Source organism: Daucus carota, chromosome 2, assembly GCF_001625215.2.
Source record: "Daucus carota subsp. sativus chromosome 2, DH1 v3.0, whole genome shotgun sequence".
NCBI lineage: Eukaryota > Viridiplantae > Streptophyta > Magnoliopsida > Apiales > Apiaceae > Daucus > Daucus carota.
In genome coordinates this window covers 30,486,277-30,509,553 of record NC_030382.2, presented here as the reverse complement: position 1 = coordinate 30,509,553, position 23,277 = coordinate 30,486,277, and the positions used below count along the sequence as shown (strand labels likewise).

At 33.5% G+C, this 23,277-nt stretch overlaps 1 protein-coding gene across 3 annotated transcripts in view; it reads left to right on the top strand.

Moving 5' to 3' along the window:
- LOC108207324 (protein PIR) overlaps positions 1-23,277 on the top strand; it is a 45,281-nt gene that overhangs the window by 14,455 nt on the left and 7,549 nt on the right. For all 3 annotated transcript variants that reach the window (XM_064087108.1, XM_064087109.1, XM_064087110.1), the window contains 12 exons: positions 287-434; positions 2,661-2,829; positions 4,291-4,367; positions 5,592-5,762; positions 9,499-9,575; positions 9,643-9,745; positions 11,703-11,822; positions 11,913-12,056; positions 12,269-12,418; positions 13,800-13,943; positions 21,738-21,825; positions 22,822-22,949. In XM_064087108.1, the coding sequence (XP_063943178.1) occupies positions 287-434; positions 2,661-2,829; positions 4,291-4,367; positions 5,592-5,762; positions 9,499-9,575; positions 9,643-9,745; positions 11,703-11,822; positions 11,913-12,056; positions 12,269-12,418; positions 13,800-13,943; positions 21,738-21,825; positions 22,822-22,949 (1,519 nt within the window). The remainder of the gene's footprint in view (positions 1-286; positions 435-2,660; positions 2,830-4,290; positions 4,368-5,591; positions 5,763-9,498; positions 9,576-9,642; positions 9,746-11,702; positions 11,823-11,912; positions 12,057-12,268; positions 12,419-13,799; positions 13,944-21,737; positions 21,826-22,821; positions 22,950-23,277) is intronic.

Sequence of the window (23,277 nt, the reverse complement as noted above, 5' to 3'; positions counted from 1 at the left end):
TTTATTTTTTTTGGTAAAAATAAACTTCTTAGATGTCAACGGCATTCAGAAAAAAATTATGATAACCTCTTTCACCTTCAGTTTAGAACTTCCTTATTTAGTTATTTATGTACCAAATACTTCTCAAATTTTCCCCATAGCACTTTCATATACAGCACTTCCACCCCACAGCAGGGTGGGAATAACAATGCCAAACACACTTAAATTAGTGTTGTGACAAATTATTTTAATTTTTTTTTTGGCACCTGTAAGCATATTTGTACCAAGCCTAATTGCTATTGTGCAGGATCATTTCGGATATGCGGACACTTTCAGCAGACTGGATGGCAAATACTAGCAGGCCTGAATTGGAGTTGCAATCAATGCAGCATGAACGTGAAGAGGGCAAAGGGCTTATATTTTATCCGAGGGCTGTAGCACCAACAGCGGCTCAGGTTTCTCTGTCCTATCTTGTATATAATGTGTTTTGTTGGTTGCTGGTTCTCATTTATTTTCATTTCTGCCTCTGTAAGGAGTAAGGACACAAATTGCTTTGTTTATATGATTATGTTGTTGCAGTTTCCAAGAATTGGAAAACTATACTTTCATGCTAATCCTAATCATTTTCCATGTATATTGTACATACAATATCTTACTCAAGTTAATATATAATCGGGTTAATTATCAAATTGGGCACTCACTTCACATCAATATATCATCCGGGGCACTCTCGAATTTTCGGTCTCATTTGAAACACTGTTTTCAGAAATTGTATCAGTCTTAAAAGTAAAAAATTAAATTCGAAAACAAATCGACAGTTTGAGATGTGTTACTCATGGGGATTTAACACAGTAGGCTATAGAGAATATGTAGGTACGATTAATTGAATTTCCGCGTTCAAAAAATGGCTATATATGTATTATTAGGGTTCTTCATAACCCCTCTCTTCCACCATCAATTTTACCCATTTTTTGGATGCGGAAATTCAATTAATTGTACCTGCATAATCTCTATAGCCTACCGTGTTAAAGCCCCATGAGTAACACTTCTTAAACTGTCGATTTGTTTTCGAATTTAACATTTTATTTTTAAGACTGATACAATTTCTGAAAACGGTGTTTCAAATGAGACCTAAAATTCGAGAGTGCCCCGGATGATATATCGGTGTGAAGTGAGTGCCCAATTTGATAATTAACCCATATATAATCAGAGACACATTTTGTGTTCTTTAAGATTCGGGACAGAATTTCCTGGTCTTTATCATGTATCCTTCATAACAGTTTATGCTGTTTGATAACTCAGAAGGAATAGAAGGCATTTGTTGATATACAAGAAGCTAGATATCTGTTTTTCATACTAGTTATGAAGTTCCATTATCTAATTATGCCAAACTTGTTTCGAACCCACAAATTTGATATTGTCTTTGCTTTTTAAATAGCGCTCTGTATAAACTAGCATTTGTCTTTGTTCTCTTGATCGCAAAAGGAATATTAGGCATTTGTTGATATACAAGAAGCTAGATATCTGTATACATACTAGTTATCAAGTTCCATCATCTAATTATGCAAACCTGTTTTGAACCCACAAATTTAATATTGCCTCTGTCCTATTAATAATGCTTTGTATAAACTGGCATTTGTCTTTGCTCCAAACTCTGGTTTTATGATATTTTCCTGGGGTAACGTAAATCAAACTAAAATTAAACAATTCGCACACCTCACGTTCTGTATTCACTAACCATTCCTACTTTGGAATATGGTGGGGAGTTGGTGGTTTCTGGTGGCGGCATTCTGACCAGAAATTTTTACCATGACCTGAATGTTATTTGTGGGAAGTCCTAACAGCAGATATTCTAAGTGTAAGCATGTAAATTACTACTCAGGCTAGGGCTAGTAGTTTTTTGTCCAGTTGTACTCAAAATAGAGGAGTTATCTCTAAATGTGCTCATTATGTGTCCAAAGTAGAATAGATCTGGGTTTCTGAGTGTTTTTCCAGCATTACAGTTTGCACAAGTGCAGGTCTTTGTTACCCGGACTCAGCTGTAAGTGTCCAACATGGATACGAGTCTAAGTGTCGGACTCAGCAACATTATAAATATGTTCCAAGTTTTTGCCTGAAATTAAGTATCGAGGTCTCTATAGCCATGTCCACGTGTTGAGTGTCTGACATGTACTTGGGGAACACTGAAGAGTCTGCATAATGGAGGCGCAAATTTTGAAGGCAAAACATTGAGTAGATCGGTCTCCATGTGTACTGCACAAAGACTCCAGCATTGTTACTTGTACATAATTAGATCTAGTCGATGTGTTCTTTGTTGCAGATGTATTATTCTATTATATACACTTCTCGTTCTGATAGATCTTCAGTTTCTACACTTGCATACATCTAAATAAGTAATATTAGTGTCTTGCGGAGTCAAAATTCTACACTAATCTCGTCCTGTTTCTCCGTCCGGTAGCCACAAATTATTATGCTCATAATTTGGAGATGCCCGAGAGGCTATATGTGTGCTCTTTCAGTCCGTCTCCAACTCAATTCCAGTTACTAGGGATATATCATATATGGCTCCGAATATTGTTTACAATTTTAAAATGAAAACTGTTCATGTACTTTATGCATAAATAATCATTTTTCCTATTATGTTCGTAATACTTTCTTCCATTGTTCTTTGTTTCTTTCAGATTCATTGCTTGCAGTTCCTAATATATGAGGCAGTATCAGGCGGTAACATGAGAAAACCTGGGGGGCTTTTTGGGAATGCTGCATCTGAAATCCCTGCAAATGATCTAAAACAACTAGAAACCTTCTTCTACAAGCTGAGCTTTTTTCTTCACATGTTGGACTATACAGGTTCGCTGATATATATATATATATATAACTGAATTTTTCCTGTTAATGTGATCTCTGCTTAGATTTATAACAAATGATCTTAGCCAGAGGTATACCCTCATGTTTACACTTTTAAATCTCTTATGATTTCTCTCCCTTTCTCTTCTTTCCTCTGCATCTTAAAACTCAGGAGTACAGCGTTAGTCTATCACGATTGGCGGTTTTCTTTATCAGCACCATTGAAAGGCTCCCTTAATCTTAAATGCTTCTTTCCTGTATACATCTGGTGTTTATATTACTTCTGTCAGTGTACTAGGAACACTTGTGACATCCTAATGTTGTCTGACTTCCTGTGGTACGTTGTTGCTGGACAACTGAAAAAATATCCTGGAACCCTAACTTAAGATTTTGATACATTTTTCTTCTCCTATGGAACCATGATCTACATAGAGCATTTAAATTGTGTGCTCAAGTCGGCAGGGACCACGATTGAAATATCTGTAATTTGTACCTGAAGCTCGTTTGTTTGTCAAGTTTCACCTAGTTATCTGCTTATGTACTAGATCTGTACATTGGGTACAGTTTTATAGTACATATGAAAGAATTAGAAAACCTTCATATTACTTTTCCGGGGTCATGTTCCACTTAGAACCATTAGCCTAAGAACCCTTAAAACCTCCTAGTATTAATAAGGGTTCTGCAGCAGAACTGCACGTGCAAAAAGTGTCGTGTTTATGTATTATATTTTAAAATTATTTTTGAACACACACAACGATGCAAAAACATGTATTTAGATTTAGATCCTGAAAATCTATTTAAAATTTAGGGTTCTGCAGTAGAACCTTAGTGGTTTTATGGTTCTCATTTATAGACTGGTTCTCTCTTGAGCACGACCCTACTTTTACGACCTCTTATGTTGTACGAGTTGTTGCGTGTCTGATGCAAGGTTCTGGTTTGCAAAAAATTCTGTATAAGTTCTGGTATTGGAGTCTAGTGGATGCTCCTTCTCCTTTGGTAAAAGAAGGTTATAAACCAAAGTAGGGGCAGGGTAGGGAAATATTGAGGTTTTTGTAGTTTAAATCACAAAAAACACACTAATAGAAAGCTAGAATTAAAGAAAAGAAGTATGATAATTCCATTTCAACTCATATCTTCCTCGAATAGGAAGAAAAAAGAAGCCAAAGTTGGGTTGGAAGTCTCATACTACACCCACAAGAATAATTATTGTGATCAACTGAATACTCTTCATTATTTTTCCCACATGCTCCTTCACTGCCTCCTTTACAGTAGCCAAAGAGGTACTATACCCACAATAATAATTAATGTGATCAACTGATTACTTGTCATTGTTTCCGCACATCATTTTCCTTCACTGTCTCCATTGTAGTACCCAAAGAGGTTGTAAAATGCCTGCATCATCCCATTCATGATTTATCTATGCCCTGAATTCATGACTTACGATCAAAATAATGCTATTTGCAGTAACTGTAACAACTTTGACGGATCTTGGTTTCTTGTGGTTTAGAGAATTCTACTTGGAATCTTCTCGTGTTATTCAGGTAAATGCATTTTGGCTATTGATGCTGCAATGTATTTTGAAATCTAGCAATAACTGTTAGGGTATGTGTGTAAAACATTAGGTACTCTATTTGCCCTTTGCTGTTTAGCCATTTAGCCATTTTCCAACAATGCACCAGGTGTCAGATGTTAAAGTTTAATAGCTCCTCATAGCGAAACTACTTTTCTCTCTTGGAATTTGCCAAGTCTGTTTTGAGTTCAGAAAGACTTTAAGTTTCGTTCTTATGGTGCATTGTTATACTTGGGAGAATAAGCCTCCATTAGCTATCCTCTAAAAATGGACTACTTTTTTAAATGTTTCTTCTTGTTACTTGGTGGGATTTATCTAGGACTTCGATCCTCAACCAAAAAGCACATATTGCAGCACTAGTGAAGCTCTCACAGTGCCGAATAGCAGTGGGAAGATGGATGTGATAGCCTCGAGTTGCTTATTAATGTATACAGTATATTTTCCTAGTGAGCCTTGAAATTAATGGCGTTCTATAGTTTTACCTAATTAGTCCAGCATCACTCTAATTCTGCTCCAGAGATTGATGCATTCTTGAGCAAATAAAAACAAGATCATTGTTTCTTGCAATAAGATTATATGAATTGTGTTTCATTTGCCTGTAATAAAATACCATGTTTGGTGACTAGATGACCAGTTGAGTAAGAGCAGTACACAAGTCTATTAGGAAAATTCTCTTTCATTTTTGTTTGATGATATTGAGGAAGTAAATTTGTCACTTATAATCGTTGGTAGTTTCTTATTCGTATGTTAGTTGCTTTCTTAAGGCTCACTCTGTACTAGTGAAATTATAGGAAGTGTTAATGAGTTTGAACTTAAATATACTAATTTGTATCTCTTTCTTTTGTAACAAACTTGCTGATGACATTGTGTATATTTCTTATTACAAATTGGTTATATAAGTGATTAAGATAGCCTTTAGGTCTGAATTGTCGATTAGAAGAGGGCTACTCAGCTCTTTAGTGGTCTGGCCTGCTGTCCATCAAGTAGATTTTATTGTGCGCTACAATAACCTTAGTACTTAGTAGCATCTACGTTATCATTTAATAATTATTTGAAATATACTTGTACAGGTGCTAAATATCCATGTTATTTCCTTTAGTCCTGACATGTCTTATGTTCTCTCATATGTACCATGTTCTATCTCGTGTTTTATCTTATGGTAAATATTGAAAACTTAAGTATTTTCCATTTGCAGTTTCCTGTTGAATGCTCCCTTCCCTGGATGCTAGTCGAATATGTGCTTGAGTCCCAGAATGCAGGTCTCTTTGAGAGCATACTAATGCCGTTTGATATCTACAATGATTCTGCTCAGCATGCGCTTGTAACTCTTAAGCAAAGGTTCCTTTATGATGAAATCGAAGCAGAGGTAATTGCCTTCAGTGCTGAAATAGGATTATGTGTTTTTAATAAAGTTGGATAAGAAGTGGCAAAGTCTTGATATGCCTAAATTATTAAGTTTCATATTCGTTCTGTTGCCTTGGTTCTATATTGAATATCGTTTCATAGGAAATACTTAGTGGGTGTTTGGGCTAACTTAAAAAAAGATATTATTTACTTAAAGTAAAAGCTTACTTACAAGCAAAAATGTAACTTTTGACTTATAAGTTTCAACCAGTTGCATAATTTTATTGGTAATTTATACTCCCTCTGTGCCCCTCAGTTCTTTACGTTGGGAACAGAGGGCTCGACACGTATTTTAATGCTTTGATAAAGTATACTCCCTCCGTCCCACTCATTTGTATACGCTTTTTTTTTTCACTGCTCGACACACATTTTAATACACCTATAAAATATAGTTCTATAACTTATTTTAAAATTTTCTTTTTTTTGTATAAAAGTACAAATATCAAATTTTTATTCAAAAAAAAAATCTTAAAAATAAGTTACAGGAATACACTTTACAAGAGCATTAAAATGCATGCCGCATCCCCGTCCCCCAATGTATACAATTAGGTGGGACGGAGGGAGTAGTTTCATAAATTATTTTTATATTAATTTTCTTTTGAATAAATGTTTGATGTTTAAATTTTTATACAAAGGAAATTTTAAAATAAGTTACGAAACTATGCTTTATATACACCTTGCGTGTCAAGCAGTGAGAAAAAACTTTAAAGAAATGAGAGGGATGGAGGGAGTAACTTATTATATAAAAACTAGTGATATATAACTAAACATTACAAATTATCTTTTAAAGTATTAATATAGATATATATGAAGTACAATTTCAATAAGCCAAATAAGTCGCTGAATGATCTTAGGATTTTCTACTTGTCAGATTCCAACTTATTATAAGTAATCAGCTGACTTAAAAGTCTTTAAATAAACAGGCCCTTAACATCCTAAGCTATTGTCAGAATTTTTTCCGCAAAAACAGTTTCAGTTAGAGTATATCGTTCTACTTCATAATAAATATATTGTCTTCTAAATTAAATGGGTGCTAGTTTTAGTGTGACAATGAAAATGCTAAATTGTAATTCAAAAAGAGGACTTGTAAATTTGAAAGTGGTAGAATTTGAGCCCCATACTTTAAAAAATAGTATGAGATACTTAAAACTAGATTATAAATAATTTTAAATATGCATCAGTGACATATAATATATATTATTGTGATGTATATTATATACTTCATATGTATTAAATATTATATATATATATATATATATATATATATATATATATATATATATATATATATATATATATATATATATATATATATATATAGGGTCGCGCTCAAGAGAGAACCCGTCCTTAAAATAGAACCATAGAACCACTAAGGTTCTGCTGCGGAACCCTAAATTTTAAATAGATTTTTAGGATCTAAATCTAAATACATGTTTTTTTCATATTTTTTCATCGTTGTGTGTGTTCAAAAATAATTTTAAAATCTATTACATAGATATTGACATTTTTTGCATGTGAAGTTCTGCTGCAGAACCCTAACTCATACTTAAGTTCTGCTGCAGAACCCTGTCTTATCAGGGAAGGGTTCTATGGTTCTCTCTCTAATGGTTCTCTCTGGAACATGACCCCATATAACGCTCAAGAGAGAACCACTCCTTAAAATAGAACCATAGAACCACTAGGGTTCTGTTGCAGAACCCTAAATTTTAAATAGATTTTTAGGATCTAAATCTAAAATACATGTTTTTTTCATGTTTTTTCATCGTTGTGTGTGTTCAAAAATAATTTAAAAATATAATCCATAGATATTGACATTTTTTTTGTGAAGTTCTGCTGCAGAACCCCAACTAATACTTAAGTTCTGCTGTAGAACCCTTACTTAATAAGGTAAGGGTTCTATGGTTCTCTCTCTAACGGTTCTCTCTGGAACATGACCCATTATATATATATATATTATGTATATATATTATGTATATATATATATTATGTATATATATATATATTATGTATATATATTTATTTCATAATGTTACATATATTAAGTAACATCTTTTTATTTTACATAATTAATTTGAACATTTCAATTGATGGATTTCATGTTTTACCCAAATAGGTTAAATAAGATTTTTAATCAGCATACAATTATAAAATGTAAAATAAAATAGTATTCCACAATTCTAAGAAAGAAATAATAAATATTCATTAATTATGAAAACATAAAAATATATTGATAAGTATTGTTCTATTACATAACAGGTAATATTGTTTCTGAATGAAATCGGTGCTAGTTTTAGTATGACATAGAAAATACTAAAATTTTATTAAAAGAGGACTTAATAATTTTGGAACTGGCAGATGTTGAACCCCATGGAGAAGCTACATACTTCGAAAAAGAGTATTGCATAGTTTAAATCTGCAAAAAGTTCATGCAACCAGGCAAACAACGTTGAAGTAATCTAAATCGGACTTAATATCTATGCTTTCATAACATTAAGGGATTAGAGTAGAAGCTGAACTTCTCACTGTTTTGTTTTAAACCATTAACTTTAGTGCTGTCACCTGGTGCATCCCGATAGAATCTTGGTAGATCCATTTGCAACCTATTTCTTTTTCTTTTTGACTTCCCAGAACATTCCCAGTTCATCTACATTTTGGATTGACTTGTGGGGTATTGCATTTGAGAAACTCTCTACTCCAAAGAATACCCAAGTTTCTATTAGCTTTAAGGTGTTCATTGACCAGACACAGAGGATACAGTGATGATCCGTTGTAGAAAAGTGTTGATTCTGAAGTATTTAATGTTGGTTATCACCCAGCTGATCCTATGGCTTTGACGACCCAGTCTGATCCTATGGGTTTGACTTTAGTTTATACGTAAAAACCATTTATATTTTGTTTTTAATTGAAACGACTGTTGGATTCTCACCTTCTGAATCCATATCTGATTGGATTTATGTGTCCAAGTTGCTGTTAGCTTCCAGTCACTAATTCGCTAGAGATAGAGGGGATGGCTTTTAAAAGAACTGATAATTAAGATCTTCATAGAAGAGCTTAAATTCCTAGATATTCTTATAAGTTATATACTTATATCTATGTGATTTTGTGTTTTTTCAGATCAAATGGATATTAATTGAACTCAAGTAACTTCTACTGATGATATGTGATATCATGGGTATAGACATTAAAAGGAATAAGGGGGATAGGAAAAAGGTTGTGGCCTGAAAAGTATTGATAGAGATTAGACGGATTTCAAGTGCAGTGGGGCAAAAGGGGTTTGATGTTAGGACAGATGTAATAACGGAATAAAATCCTATCATGGGTGGATTGACACAGAAAATGTAAGAACATGGGTGATTCAGCAGCTGTTCCTAGAGGTTCCAGCCACTAGTCGTTCTCGTCTGTTTGTCTTTCTATCTATGTATTTATATATAATTATCTTTGTATATTGTAATAAATTAAAAATTCAGATCTGGTTTATAAAATTGGATCTAACTGTAGATTGGATTGTTGAGGGCCATCCATATACTGAAAACAGATTTAAATCGACCGCCATCGATCGAAGGTCTGACTGGGTGCCCCATCTATCTGTATAATGAATGTAATAACTGCTTAGTGGAGGAACAACCTACTACTTTTGTTAGTAAATATTCTTTATACAAATTTCTCTGCTTCACAGGATCTCACTGTTTCCTTTGTAGGTTGATAATTGTTTTGATATATTTGTGTTGAAGCTATCAGAGTCTATTTTCACATACTACAAAAGTTGGGCTGCTAGGTATGTCCTTCCCTTTAAATTACAAACTTCGGTTTAGTTCCTGCATGATGGATTTTAAACTGTGCAGCGAGTTGCTTGATTCATCATTCCTATTTGCATTGGATAACGGAGAAAAGTTCTCGATTCAGACTATGAAATTCACTACACTTTTAAAAATGACAAGGGTGAAGGTGAGGATGATGTTTCATATGTTATTTGATTCTTTGGAAACTATCTTAAATATTTCTCTCAATAAAAATTTCTTCTTTGTATTAAAATTTATGCACATGAAATCTCATGAAGTAAGTGTGTTCCTCAAATACTGTCAGTGGCAATATTCATTTTCATTTTTAGGAATGCCATTCTTTCTATTATAGCTTTTAGCATATCATTTTATTTTCATATATCTCAAAATGCAATGCAGAAAATGGAGTGAAAGGTCACTTTGAAAACCAAAGTGTTTTTGTTACCTATTGAATGCTTTAACCATTTACATAGTACAAGAGTATTCATGTTGATAAATATATTATATGACTAATTGTAAGAGCATATCACCATTTTAACTCTGTACATGCAGCAAACCAGATTTATAATTTATTTGTTTTAATCTTTAAATTGTTTTTTCAAGTGATCAAATTTATTTGTAAGTTACACATTCACTTGATTATTAATTGACTTGACATTTAACAGTTGTACTTATTATCGATGTCCTTAACACAATGTAAGTATCGTCAAGTTTGAGCAATTTAATTAAGGTCAATCTTAAAATAGAGCCTTAGAACCACTATGGTTCTGCTGCGGAACCCCAAATTTTAAATAGATTTTTCAGGATCTAAATCTGAATATATGTTTTTCGTATCGTTGTGTGGGTTCAAACCTAATTTTAAAATATACTCGATAAACACGACATGAACATGTATATATACATATACATGAACATGACCCATATATATATATATATAGAGAGAGAGAGAGAGAGAGAGAGATAGGATCAAATAAAAACTTTTTTAAGTTATAAACTTGCCAACTTTTTAATTTTTTTTTATTCTCCCAACTTGTTAATCCTTAGTTATAGAAAGTATCCATGTTGAAAATTATTGAAAAAACATCATAATTTTTAAAAATAACGCATAAATAAATCGTGCATTCAACACATTTATAATTGGGGTTCAACATCGGGTCTAGAACACTTATTATCATTGTGTTGAATATATTTATAGAGATGCTTAAACTATACCTCTGAGGTTTGGTTAGGGTCCAGAAAGATAAATATTGTTTATATAATATGTTTAACTTAGTTCTTACATTGAAAAATTAGTTTATGTACTTCTCCAACACAATTTTAATCGATGTTCAACAAAATATGTTATAAAATATTGAACTCAAGTTATATATGTGTTGAACGCATAGTTTATTTATATGTTTTGTAATGAAATAGTAATGTATTTTCAATTATTTTCAACATGGATACCTTGTACAACTAATAATTAACACACATGAAAAATAAAAATAAAATAAAAAAAGTTTGTAAGTTTGTACCAGAACCCTCCCCCATATATATATATATATATAAATATACACACACACACACACACACACACACAAACTATTAGAATACAAACTAAATACAAACCAATACGATTAAGTAGAATGGTTAGGGTTTTGAGACCGGGGATGGATCCCGAGATGGGCCTAGACGAGGTCTAAGTGGGGCCTAGTAGGGTCGGGGCGGGGCCTAGTGGGGCCAAGTTTTGGCTCTTCAGGCTGTCTGGAGCCTGTCTAGGGCCTGTGCGGAGCCTTGGCGAGGCCCTAGCGGGCCCGGGGTGGATTAAGTGGGGGCGAGGGTAGGCCCTAGGTGGTTGATGACATATAGGGGGTGAGTGATGACACATAGGGGGGTGGGTGATGTCGTTTAGGTATAGTTTCTATTGGTTTGTATTTCAGTTTTTATTTTAGTGGTTTATATTTGAGCAATTGCCTATATATATATGTATGTATGTATGTATGCATGTATGTATTCCTGTAATTGCAATCTAACCATTGGCCTAGCATTTTTATGTCGAACCTTTCTTTGAAATTCTAATTATTTTTTTGCATTAGCTTCTTTTTACTTTATCATGCCTCACATGATATTGTATTCTGTTTTAGTTACTTGGACGGACAATTAATTTGAGAAGTCTATTAGCCGAGAGGATGAATAAAGTATTTAGAGAAAATATGGAGTTTCTGTTCGAGCGCTTTGAGTCTCAAGATCTGTGTGCTATTGTGGTATCTATCTCTTATGTCTTTTAATTCTATGTCTCTTTATTCCTCACTATATATAAAAATGTGAGTGTCTTAATTACATGTTAAATACAGGAACTTGAAAAACTACTGGATGTGTTGCAGCTTGCACATGAGTTGCTGTCCAAGGATCTTTCAATAGATTCTTTCAAGCTCATGTTGAGCGAGACACAAGAAAACATTTCGCCTGTTTCATATTCTAGCCGGCTGGCATTGCAGGTATGTGATATATCATCCACATCCTTTTGAACTTAAAAGTTTCTAAACATGCTTAGGTGGTGCACACGTAATTATGTTGATCATGTATGTCATCTAATAAGTTACTCTTTATCAGCTGCTCTTTCTACCTTGCCATCTTATCTACGATATAATTATCCAAACGAGTGCCTTTACATCATATAAGTTTTGGCATACTAAATTTTGTATTGCAGATTTGGACAGAAATGCAAAATGATTTCTTGCCAAATTTTATCCTTTGTAATACAACTCAACGTTTTGTACGATCATCAAAAGTACCCTTTGCTCCAGTTCAGAAGCCATCAGTTCCATATGCCAAGGCAAACTTCTATTGTGGGACTCAAGTAAGGAATATTCAACTAAATTGTTTGTTTGTATAAATATTTTGAAGCTTGCATATCCTTGGCAACCATTACTAGTGTCTAATATATTACTGTCAGCTCTCAGGTATAGACAACTAGCAAAGCCCTGCACAACTCTAATTTATAGATGCTTTTCAGTTTCAAATTGTCTGGCCAATGGGAAGTATACTTAGTAATCCTGAACTTGATAACAATTAATGTGTCGGTGTCCTTTTAGTTGGGTAGAATGACAAATTCTCTAGTAGCTTAAGCCGTTTATTTTATTATCATTATTCTTGTAGATAGGAGTCTTTTCTTATGGTTTCCCAGATTTTCTTCATTTAATATTTCCTTCACCTTTCTCTAGGTTTTTTATTTGATATTATCTTACACCTTTCTCTAGGTTGCTTGGTACTAGGGGAGTAACAAAACTATTTGCTATGTCAATGATAGTTAGCTTAAGGGTTCAGATTTGATGATGGATCATGGATATATATAAGATTATATAGGGAGGAGGCTAAAATGGCGACGGCGTCAGTAGGTTTTTAGGAAACCTAATTAACTAGAATATTTGTGGAGCAATAGTTGTGGCTCTTAAGAGAAACTAGAAGTGCTAGCTGGTTCCTGGATCGACTATTTGTTCCTCCTTCCTGTAGGTTATTACATTGTGGACTAATTACAGAAACCCATTCCTTAACGGGTTAAGAGTTAAGAGGTTCAAATCACTTCTAATGTACCGTATGTGAGCACCAATATAAATCTTGACAAAGGTTCAACTCCAGAATTTACATGGCCTTAAACTTGCTGCCTGGAATTGAACTGTCTACTTACTGTGTGTACATTAGTGGCATTACTTTCCTTTCAAATTCATCATTCAAATCATTCTTACTGTATAGTAACTTCTTTTTTGCAGTCTTTATACTGTTTTTATAGAATCAAACTTGGTGCAGAGAGAATTATATTTACTAGACAATTAAGAGGTGACAAAATTAACGAAATGAATACATAATTTGACTGACTGAGATAAAGTTCGCGAGTTGAAACTAATCAGGAATCTTGCGCTAATTATGTTTATTTGACCTATTAAATTGTTATAAAGTTACCTTTAGATAAGTAAAAACTATACTATCTTTAAACGGCTAGGAAGGCCAATCATATATATATTATTATATAGCAGAGCGTGTATTAAATGTGCTTAATTGTTTTTTTATAAATTATATACGAGTTTTTGATTTGCATGTTTCACTCGTTTTGCATAGGTCTATCTATATAACACCTTTTGTTGACGAGTTGGTCTATATATCTACTATTCGTTTACATACTTTTATGTTATAGTAGGTCCATCAGCAGAAGTGCATAACTCTTGTCTTTATGTTTTTGATAGGAACTAAATTCTGCACACCAAAGTTTTGCTCGATTATACAGTGGATTTGTTGGTATACCTCACGTGTTATCTATTGTAAGACTCTTGGGATCAAAATCATTACCTTGGCTTATTCGAGCATTACTGGATCATATCTCAACTAAGGTATGTCTCCTAAGGTTCTGCACTTAATTTCAAAGTGCCATAATTATATGAAAAGACATAAATGTCATTTAGTATATGCCACGAACTATGTGCTTTCAAATTTTTCCACTCCCTACCCCCTCCTCGGGTTTGATCCGTTACACGAATCCAACCCATCAGAATTTCAAGATTAGATAAAGCTTTAACCAAATCTCCCAAGAACTCTCGGGATCTCCAACTAAATAACTTAATGTATTATATGTCTTTTTTTTATTTCTGATGATGCATGCTCTTTTACGGTCTCTTTGAAATATATTTCCTTCAATGCTGCATGCACTCTTTTATGATGGCTTGAAACGTGATTGGGTTTTGTTCAATTAATTCTGATGGTACAGTAGCCAATGTTGTCACTGAACCGAGTTGTTTGACACTTGACTAGAAACCAATTCTATAGAGCGGCGTATAACTTAAGTTTGATGTCATATAAACAAGAAGTGTAATTTACTCGAATTCTATAAAAGCATATTTTAGTGATGAGAAATGGTAAAGACTATAAAATGAGTCTTTTATTTATAATAGTAAATGATTAAATCCTGTTTAGTGTGTGGAAATTTGTGTAATTATTTATTTGTTTTATTTGGGGCTAGTAGTTCATAAAATATAGCTTATTGAAAATAAACCCAAACGCCATCTACTCAGGCTCCTATAAACACTAAACCAACTCCAATCGCCAGTTTTTTGTTTGAGGACAGCAATTTAACTGTTGGTAGGTGATAAAAAAAAGAAAAAAGAAAAAATGAGGATAGATCAGAAATGAAGAAGGGACAAAGAAAGAGGAGATTGGCAGAAAGGCAACTTTGGAGTTGAACCGCCACTGATCACCGCATGTTAGTACTGTCGCCATTGCTGGTATTTTCCCTCCAGACAGTCTGGTGATATAGAATGGCAGATAAGCCTATTTTTCTCTTTTTGTTTGACCTGGCCCAGCTTAAAAAGCAAATCTAATTAAGTTCAGTCCAGCGCAGTAAATGCCTTTAAATGCCTTGAGCGTGTATTAAACAGTGCAATGTGAAAACTTGAGGTTTCTAAAATCTTAAACCTACCCCTGAAATTATCAGCAAGTATAATTTAGTCCTTGAAGTTTCCAGAAATCACAAAATGATCTTTCAGCCTGGCAGAATTACAGAACAGCCACTCACAGTTTGAAAACTTTTACCGACCAGTCTCTGGAACTGCTTATTTTTGACATTTCAGCCACTTTAACTTCTAAAATGTGATCCAAAGAATTTCAGAGGTATTCATGTCATAATACGTAATAGGGGTGATCATCAAATCGCAAAAACCGCCCGCACCAAACCAAACTGCACCGCGATACGTGGTTTTTAATTTTTGTGGTGCGGTTGCTGTTCGAGATTTTGTCAAACCGCAAGGCACGGTGCGGGTTGCGGTTTTGATTTTACAAAATGTGGTTAAAACCGCACCGCACCGCATTTAATATATTATATAAAAATATATATTATATATACTATATTATATTATATTATATATGCATTAGTGTCATACTTTATTATTTATCAATCTGGGAACTTTTATTTTTATATCAAGCATATCAAATCTGAACTCGAAGCCCATTACTTGACAATTAACCCTATCTCAGTAGTCTATACCTCTCTGTTAGTGTTACCAAGCCACACACGCATAAAATCAAATCTCTCAACCCTAATTAATAATTAAAGTGATCCTATTGTATCATATTATATTTATTTTTGTGGAGAAAAATTGGTTATGGACAAATTTTAGAATTTAACTTTAACAAATTATTTGAATATATATATTACGTAAAACTTCAAATTGAATGAGTGAAGGATGATATATATATCCACTAGCGTAAACGTTACGAGATGGGTGAAAAAAATGACATAATTACCGTAATTTTACATATTTGTACTGAGATGCAACTTTTCAAATTGAATATCCCGACTTGAAGCCCGTTTGGGCAGGCTTAAAATAATGGTTTGTGACTTACAGTGACTTACAGTGGCTTAAATTGTCTATTTGGGACCTTAAGTAATTTTATATTATAGGTGGCTTATGAGTTATTAAAAACATAATAATAAAATAAATTTGATAGATTATTTATTTTTGTTTTGAAATTGACTTTTTCCAAAAAATCACAAAAATTAAATAAGTTGATCAAAAAAGTACATCTTACCAATTTTCGGCTTTAAGTTAGTTTCATTTTCTGGTTTATTTCTAACTTTAAGCTGACTTATAGCTTATTACCCTAAGTAGACATTTTCAGCTTAAAGTCTAAAATGGCTTAAAGCCCGGACATAAAAGATTTGGCAAACACGCGCTTACTCATATTTGGTGCCTACAATTTCTTGGCGGGGGTGATTGATAATGAGTTTGTGGTGGTGATGATCTGTGTAGACAAAGATATAATGTTGTATATGATACGCATTTCAGTTCAGGTTGGGGTAACAAGACGGCGAAAGTTTAAGAAGGATACCCTTTTTCAGAGTTTGTATTGTGGGTAGAGCTGTAAACGAACCGAACTGTTCGGTAAGTTCGCTCGGTTCGGTTCGTGTTCGAGTTCGGTAAGCTCGTCCGGTAAGCTTACCGAACACGAGTTCGAACAACATTTTCTGTTCGATAAGCTTGACGAACCGAACCGAACTTTTAGGGTGCTCGGTTCGTGTTCGGTTCGAGTTCGAGAAGTTCGTGTTCGTTCGACAATAAATAAAAATATTTATAATATTATATGTGAATATAATATATAATATCCATAATTTAGGTATTAATTTTATTTGTAATTGTAAAATTATTTGAAATTGATATTGTATATGTTGTATATATATAAATAAAATATTTGGGTTAATTATTTTCATTAAAATAATTAAAAAATAACCTAAATATTATTTAAAAATATACATTGTTCGTGAACTGTTCGTGTTCGGTTTGTGTTCGGTTTTGTTCGACATGTTCGCGAACAGTTCGTGTTCGGTTCGGTTCGTTACCGAACCGAGTTCGGACATGAAATTTTGTTCGATAAAATTATCGAACATTGTTCGGTTCGTTAAGATTTTGTTCGAGTTCGATAAGAGTTCGTCCGAGTTCGTCCGAGTTCGGTTCGCTTACAGCTCTAATTGTGGGATACCCATTTGGAGAATGCGTAACAGCCATTTTAAAGAATAACAAAAAATAATTTACTGGTGATACCCATTTTAGGAATGCATATGTGAGGATACTCATTTTAAGAATGCTGGTATTTTTGGTCATCCCCACGCAAAGTGGTATCTTTGTGAAAATAGTGGTAAAAACTGGTAATTTTGTCCTTCACCCCGAAACGAGCCACGCTACTAAAATTTATGCCTACTATCATCAAGACAAGTTATTTGAATATGACCTCATGTTGAACGAGTTAGATAAATCATGTCATGAACTTAAAATGTTGAAAAAGAAGTACAAAGTTGAATTTGTAAAAAACAAAAAGTCGAAGACCTGTGCAAGTAAGAGACAAAAGAGAATTTCTGAGACTATTTCATCTCAACCATTCCTTAAAAAAAGTAAGAGCTGAAAATTCATCTTAGTTCCATGTCGGCCTTGCATGGTACTTGTCTTTTAAAACACACGTGGTCGAGTTTTCTTTTTATAAGGGGAGAATGATGAGGAATGGGAAAGAAAAAAATTACACACATTTTTTTATTATTAAATACTTTAATTCTATAATGTGTGGATATTAGTTTCTTTATTTATTCGTTATATGGGGTTTAGTAGTTTAAAGAATATATGTTATTGATGATAAGTTCAAATGTTTATGGGTCTTAGTCCATTAGGTTATTGTACTAGGTATTCTATTATCTATATATAATGATGTAATCCCCTACATGTTAATCAGCTTGGATTACGTACATAATTGTTTTGGGTTTATTGGTTAGCTTGTGATTGATTAAATTTTATGATTTATGTTGGGGTAATGACTGGGTTGCGATTTAATCACCTGATATATTCCTGTATCAATTAGTCAAGTGTAGGATAAGAATATCAAATATCCTACTCATCAATTGCTCAGTGAACCATACCAGTTCCGCAAAAACCAGAGTTAAGGGTTGCCACTTTGTTCTGTAGATTGAAAGGACACGGGAGTTTTACATATTCCAGGATCTTAGTTCTGCTGTTTCGTTCGTTTGTATCTACAGTTTCCTCCAACTGAATAGACGAATCTTGATTCTAAGAGGAGGTCATCTAAGCCCTTTGTCATGTATATAACTATTTAAGAGTTATGGAGGCATGGTGTTTGTTATTGTGGCGGCCACTCCATCATCACTGATACCATATCATGATATATTTGTTGATGAAGGTAAAGAGGAAGTGACATATTGAAAAAGATTGTACCGAAGTCAAAGTATATGTAGTGAAACAAGTAACAGAATCACCATGATAATATTTTTCATCTAATTGATGATAAGTCTTGCAATTTCATTTCAACTGCCATTTTTTTTCCTTTCTCAAGTACGCACAGCATACAGATTGTCTATATATAGTTCTGTTGTATGTATATGTTTGTACATAAGTTATATTCTCATTAAAGTACATGGATATCCCCCGCTTGAACATGCATGATGGAATCGAATCCTACTAAAGCATTAGTTTCAGTATTGACATATTAGAAGCTGTTCAAAAACCAGTCTCTCAGTATGTTTAATTTAATTCCTAAACAAGCATGGGATGATGTTAGTGTTGATAGCACAAAAAAAAATCTGTGAAATGCATATCAGGCTTTCACAAATATACCTATCTTTTTATTTCCAGTTTTGGTTTGTATACATTTCTTGAATAATATGTATAGCATGTTAAAAAAAATAGAAAAATATTGACATTGTTATCACAGAGTCTAATGAGCGAATTGCATTTGGAGGTGCTGGGAGAAGGCACAGTTTCGTGGTTGATTTGTTCATAAGTCCAGATCTGTTTTCATCTTTACCTGTAATTTATAGCTCAAATTTTTGATTGGGTGTTGTTTAACTAGATTGTGAACAAATTAGTTCTGTAGGAACTACGAGGAACCACAATTGTTAACAGGACGCATAACTAAGTTCGAACATGGTCGTGCATTGAACCGTAGTTGTATGTGATGATTAATGGTGGTTCTGTACCCTAGATATGGAGTGGTGAACCTGTAACCTAATTATGGAACGGTATACCTGTACCCTTACCAACTACCTTGATATTTTATACCTAAATTCTAGAATGGTTAAGCCCGGATGGAACTTAATCAAAACTTATATAGTCTATACTTCTAATACGCAGTTATGTTTGGTCTTAGTTATATATGTGTGTGTTGGGTTTCGGGGCAATAAAACGCCGCGAAAACTAACGTAAAATCAAAAATTTTCCGAAACCCTAACCGCAGGATCTATCTATAATGCATGGCTGATTATGGAGATACGAAATAATACCTTGTTGAAGCTTTACGTTAGGGAAAGATGGAGGTCCGGAACAAGCAATCACCACGCAGCCTTCGGTCTAAGGATCGCGTCTCTAAACAGTCCACCCGAACGCCTGATCGCCTAATGATCACCGGAGCCGGTACTAGCCGAAGTCAGCCTCTCTCTCTCTCTAGCCTCTCCTGATGTAAAGCTGCTAAGGTTTATAAAACGAATTTATAACTCATAACCCTAAAACAATACATCATTATGTATTTATAGGGAAAGGAGAGAGACGGGCCTAACCCTAATCGGTTTTGGGCTTCTCCAAATCCAATCCGATTTAGGTTTTAATATTAAATTCGAAATCCTGATTATTTAATTAAGACCGGCTCAACTAAACAATTTATTTCGAATTTAATCATTTAATTTAAATTCGGAATTTAAATTAAAACTCCTTTTAAACGTTCTAAGTGTGTGACCCTTTAGGTTATTATTACGTTGGCAATAATTTTAATATCCTATAACAAAATCATAAGCAATGAGCGGCATCTAGTAATACATCATTGCTACCCAATTAATAATAATAATTGGTGATTCAATTAAACCTTTTGTGAATAATGTACAATGTAATATAATCCTTTTAACCTTATATTATAGATCAAACTCGAGGCATGCATTGTGTCATCCTCTTCAACGTTTAATCCGAATTTCCTTGATCAATGAGTAGACTATTAAACAAATCAATATTTGAGCACGGCCATGCATTTCATAGTCTCACTCAATCAAGAGGCCAATAATATCACTCCTAAAATAGGAGGGTTAAATCCTTTCTAGATCATTCATATTTCTCATAGGATTCATAATATACCCAATATACATTTTATCATCACCTGGTCAAGGGTAACTTTTAATGCAACCAAAGTATATTAATTCTCATATAGAAATATAATGATATCAAGTCAGAGGATCATTACATCATTATCACAGTGAGAATTTCTAATGACACTTATTAACATGTAAAATCTCACGGTGGGTCATTCCAGTGCCATGTGTTAATACATGCACTTGTGTTCTTGACTTTAGTATCACTATACCTATGATCAATGAGATGTGATCATCAGTCAACAAACACAGTAGTCTCAATGCATTACTATTGTCTCTTAATAATAATGCTCGACTAGGGACCTTTAGAAATATCGATACTATTCTCATAATCTCATTTCTAAGTCACGCACTTAGAGATATAGAATTACATATCATATTCCAAGGACATTTATTATGCTATAAATTTATCACGCAGTAAATAAAGAACATAATAAATATCTATTCAATAATCAATAAAACATAATCCATAATAGGTTACATTCAAACATAATAGCATTATCTCTAGGACACCAATACTAACAGTGTGAACCTTAGGGTTTCCTCTAATTCTTGTTTTATCCAACGCCCATTGCTATGTGATTAGTCTATTATTATTGTAATTTCGAGCGATATGTTTTCATTGACATATTTAGTTATAATTTATGTTGGGGCAGTTGCATACTACACACACACACACATACATATTTATGTACATGTATATGATATATACATATATATACATGTATACATGTATATATGTATATGTATATGTATATATTAACTATGCTTATTATGTTTATCTCTCATATTATTAAGAATCTTGTATTTCTTTAGATGCAGTTTGGAATAGTATTAGGTTTAGGTTTGTACTGACAAAAAGGTATTGAAATATTTATATGTTAGGAATAAAGGTTGACTTTTGTATTATAAGTCCTGTTGTGTGATTGTGCATTTTGGCATTAGATTGTCCTATTTTTCTTTTTCCACGGTATTCCTCCATCTTAAGTGAGGGTTCTTGACTATTTTTTGAGATGCGATCAGTGGGTAAAGGATCTTAGAGCCGCTGTCTCTTTTTTCACACATGCAAGTGTACATATGTTTTTATGTAATTTTACTTTTATGCCATATTGACATATATCGACTTGGCTTCTCTGCGAATGCTGTTGTGCTGGAAAACAAATATTTATTTATTTCGTTACTCTCTGTGTACTTGGGATCTTTTTCATTCTTTCTTTTGCTCAACTAGAATTAGGATTTTGTATATTGACCCTGCTGTAGTTGGGTACTTTTATGTTGCTCTACTGGTTTGAGATTTTTGGCTTTTTCTTATCCTTATGGTTCTTTGAATTTTGTTTTTCGACCAGGAAACAATAGGCCTACCATGTTGCTGTTGATGATATTAATCCTCGGAATAGAAACTATCTTATTTCTGCATTATATCTTTTTTTACAGCGAGTGTTGCAAATTGCAATGCTACACGCATGAGTACTGCCTCATCTTGGTCTTTTTTGTATTTCAGATAACTACCCTTGAGCCAGTTATTTCAGGCTTGAGAGAAGCATTGCCGAAATCGATTGGGTTACTTCCTTTTGATGGAGGAGTGGCAGGTAGCTTGTGTTACTTTTATCTGTATACGGAGTTTGAGCATGTTTATCGACCTTTTTCTATTTCTGAATTATTACCATCCCACAAATACCTTCTCTAAATTTTAATCCCCATCTTACTAGAGTCATAATTTTCAGATATGCTTATCCTTTTCTTTCTTCTTTCTTTCCTTTTCGTGTTTAAAAATCAATGGATCATTTTTCACATCATGTATTTAAGCAGTAGGTAAGTATTCTCGTTTTGCTTGATTATTTGTTTAGAATAAAGAAATTCTCTAGGTTTTGAGGAAAAGAAACGTGTTAAACTATTAGTCCTGATTTTAGTACCATTTGACATATGTGGAGTTTCTTTTTTACATCTTGTGGTATGTAAAGATCTTTTGTATAGCATTTCTGTGGAGCTATATTTTCTTTTCTTTATTTTGTTCACTATGCATATGCTCCACTCTCATAAATTGTAATATTTGGATTTTAAATTTAAACTAGTATCGAAAAATCTACTCAATTTCAGAACTAGTCAAAGGTAGGCTGAAGCAAGTTTAATGCGGACGTTAAGTTTTCAGAACTCAGGGCGATAAAGGTGATGCTAGAATTTAGAAAAGAAAGCCCAGAACAAATAATTAAATGAAGGGATCGATGGAAAAAAACAAATTCGCATAAAGACGAGTTATTTACAGTACAGATTGTGACAAAAACAATTTTTTTTGAAAAACACTCTAATTCAGTTAGTCTTTAAGTCGGATATGTAGATGGCGCACCCTCAACCAAGAACTACGAGGGTTCGGGTTCTCAAAATAATAGCGTTCATTAAGCGTCTTTCTAATTTTCTATGATATTTAATGTTATATGTATCTACCTCCGATATTAGTTCCTTACCCTTTTTTTCATTATGTACTGCCTTGTGATATATAGGGTCCTCTCTTTTAGTTACTATAGACAACATGATTTGTTTTGCGCAATTCATCGATGCATGCATAATTGTGAATTTATCATGCTTAGGTTGCAAGAGGCTTGTAAAAGAGCATCTTAATTGGCAATCAAAGTCTGAACTGAAAGCAGATGGAGTTTGTGGTATCAAGGAGATTGGAACGGTTTTATATTTGATGGGGCTTCTTGATATTGTCTTGGTATGTATCACACAGTGTTCAGTTTTGCACCCCTATATACACAATTATTGTCCAATATGCCAATAGTGCAAAAGGAACCAAAATCACATGTAATATGCCAACTGCAAATGAGTTCCGTGCGACTGAAGGAGGTTTTCATATAAAACAAGCCTTAATTATGTTTAGTATATTCATAAATGCATGCTAATTTCCGGATACTCCTCACTGTTTCCGTTCAATAAGACAACTGAATAGTGAACATGTACAAGTAGCATATCTCTTCCTTCCCTACAATATATGCTTTCAAATCTCCAAACAATTCCTGGATTTTAAGGAATCAGTATGCAAC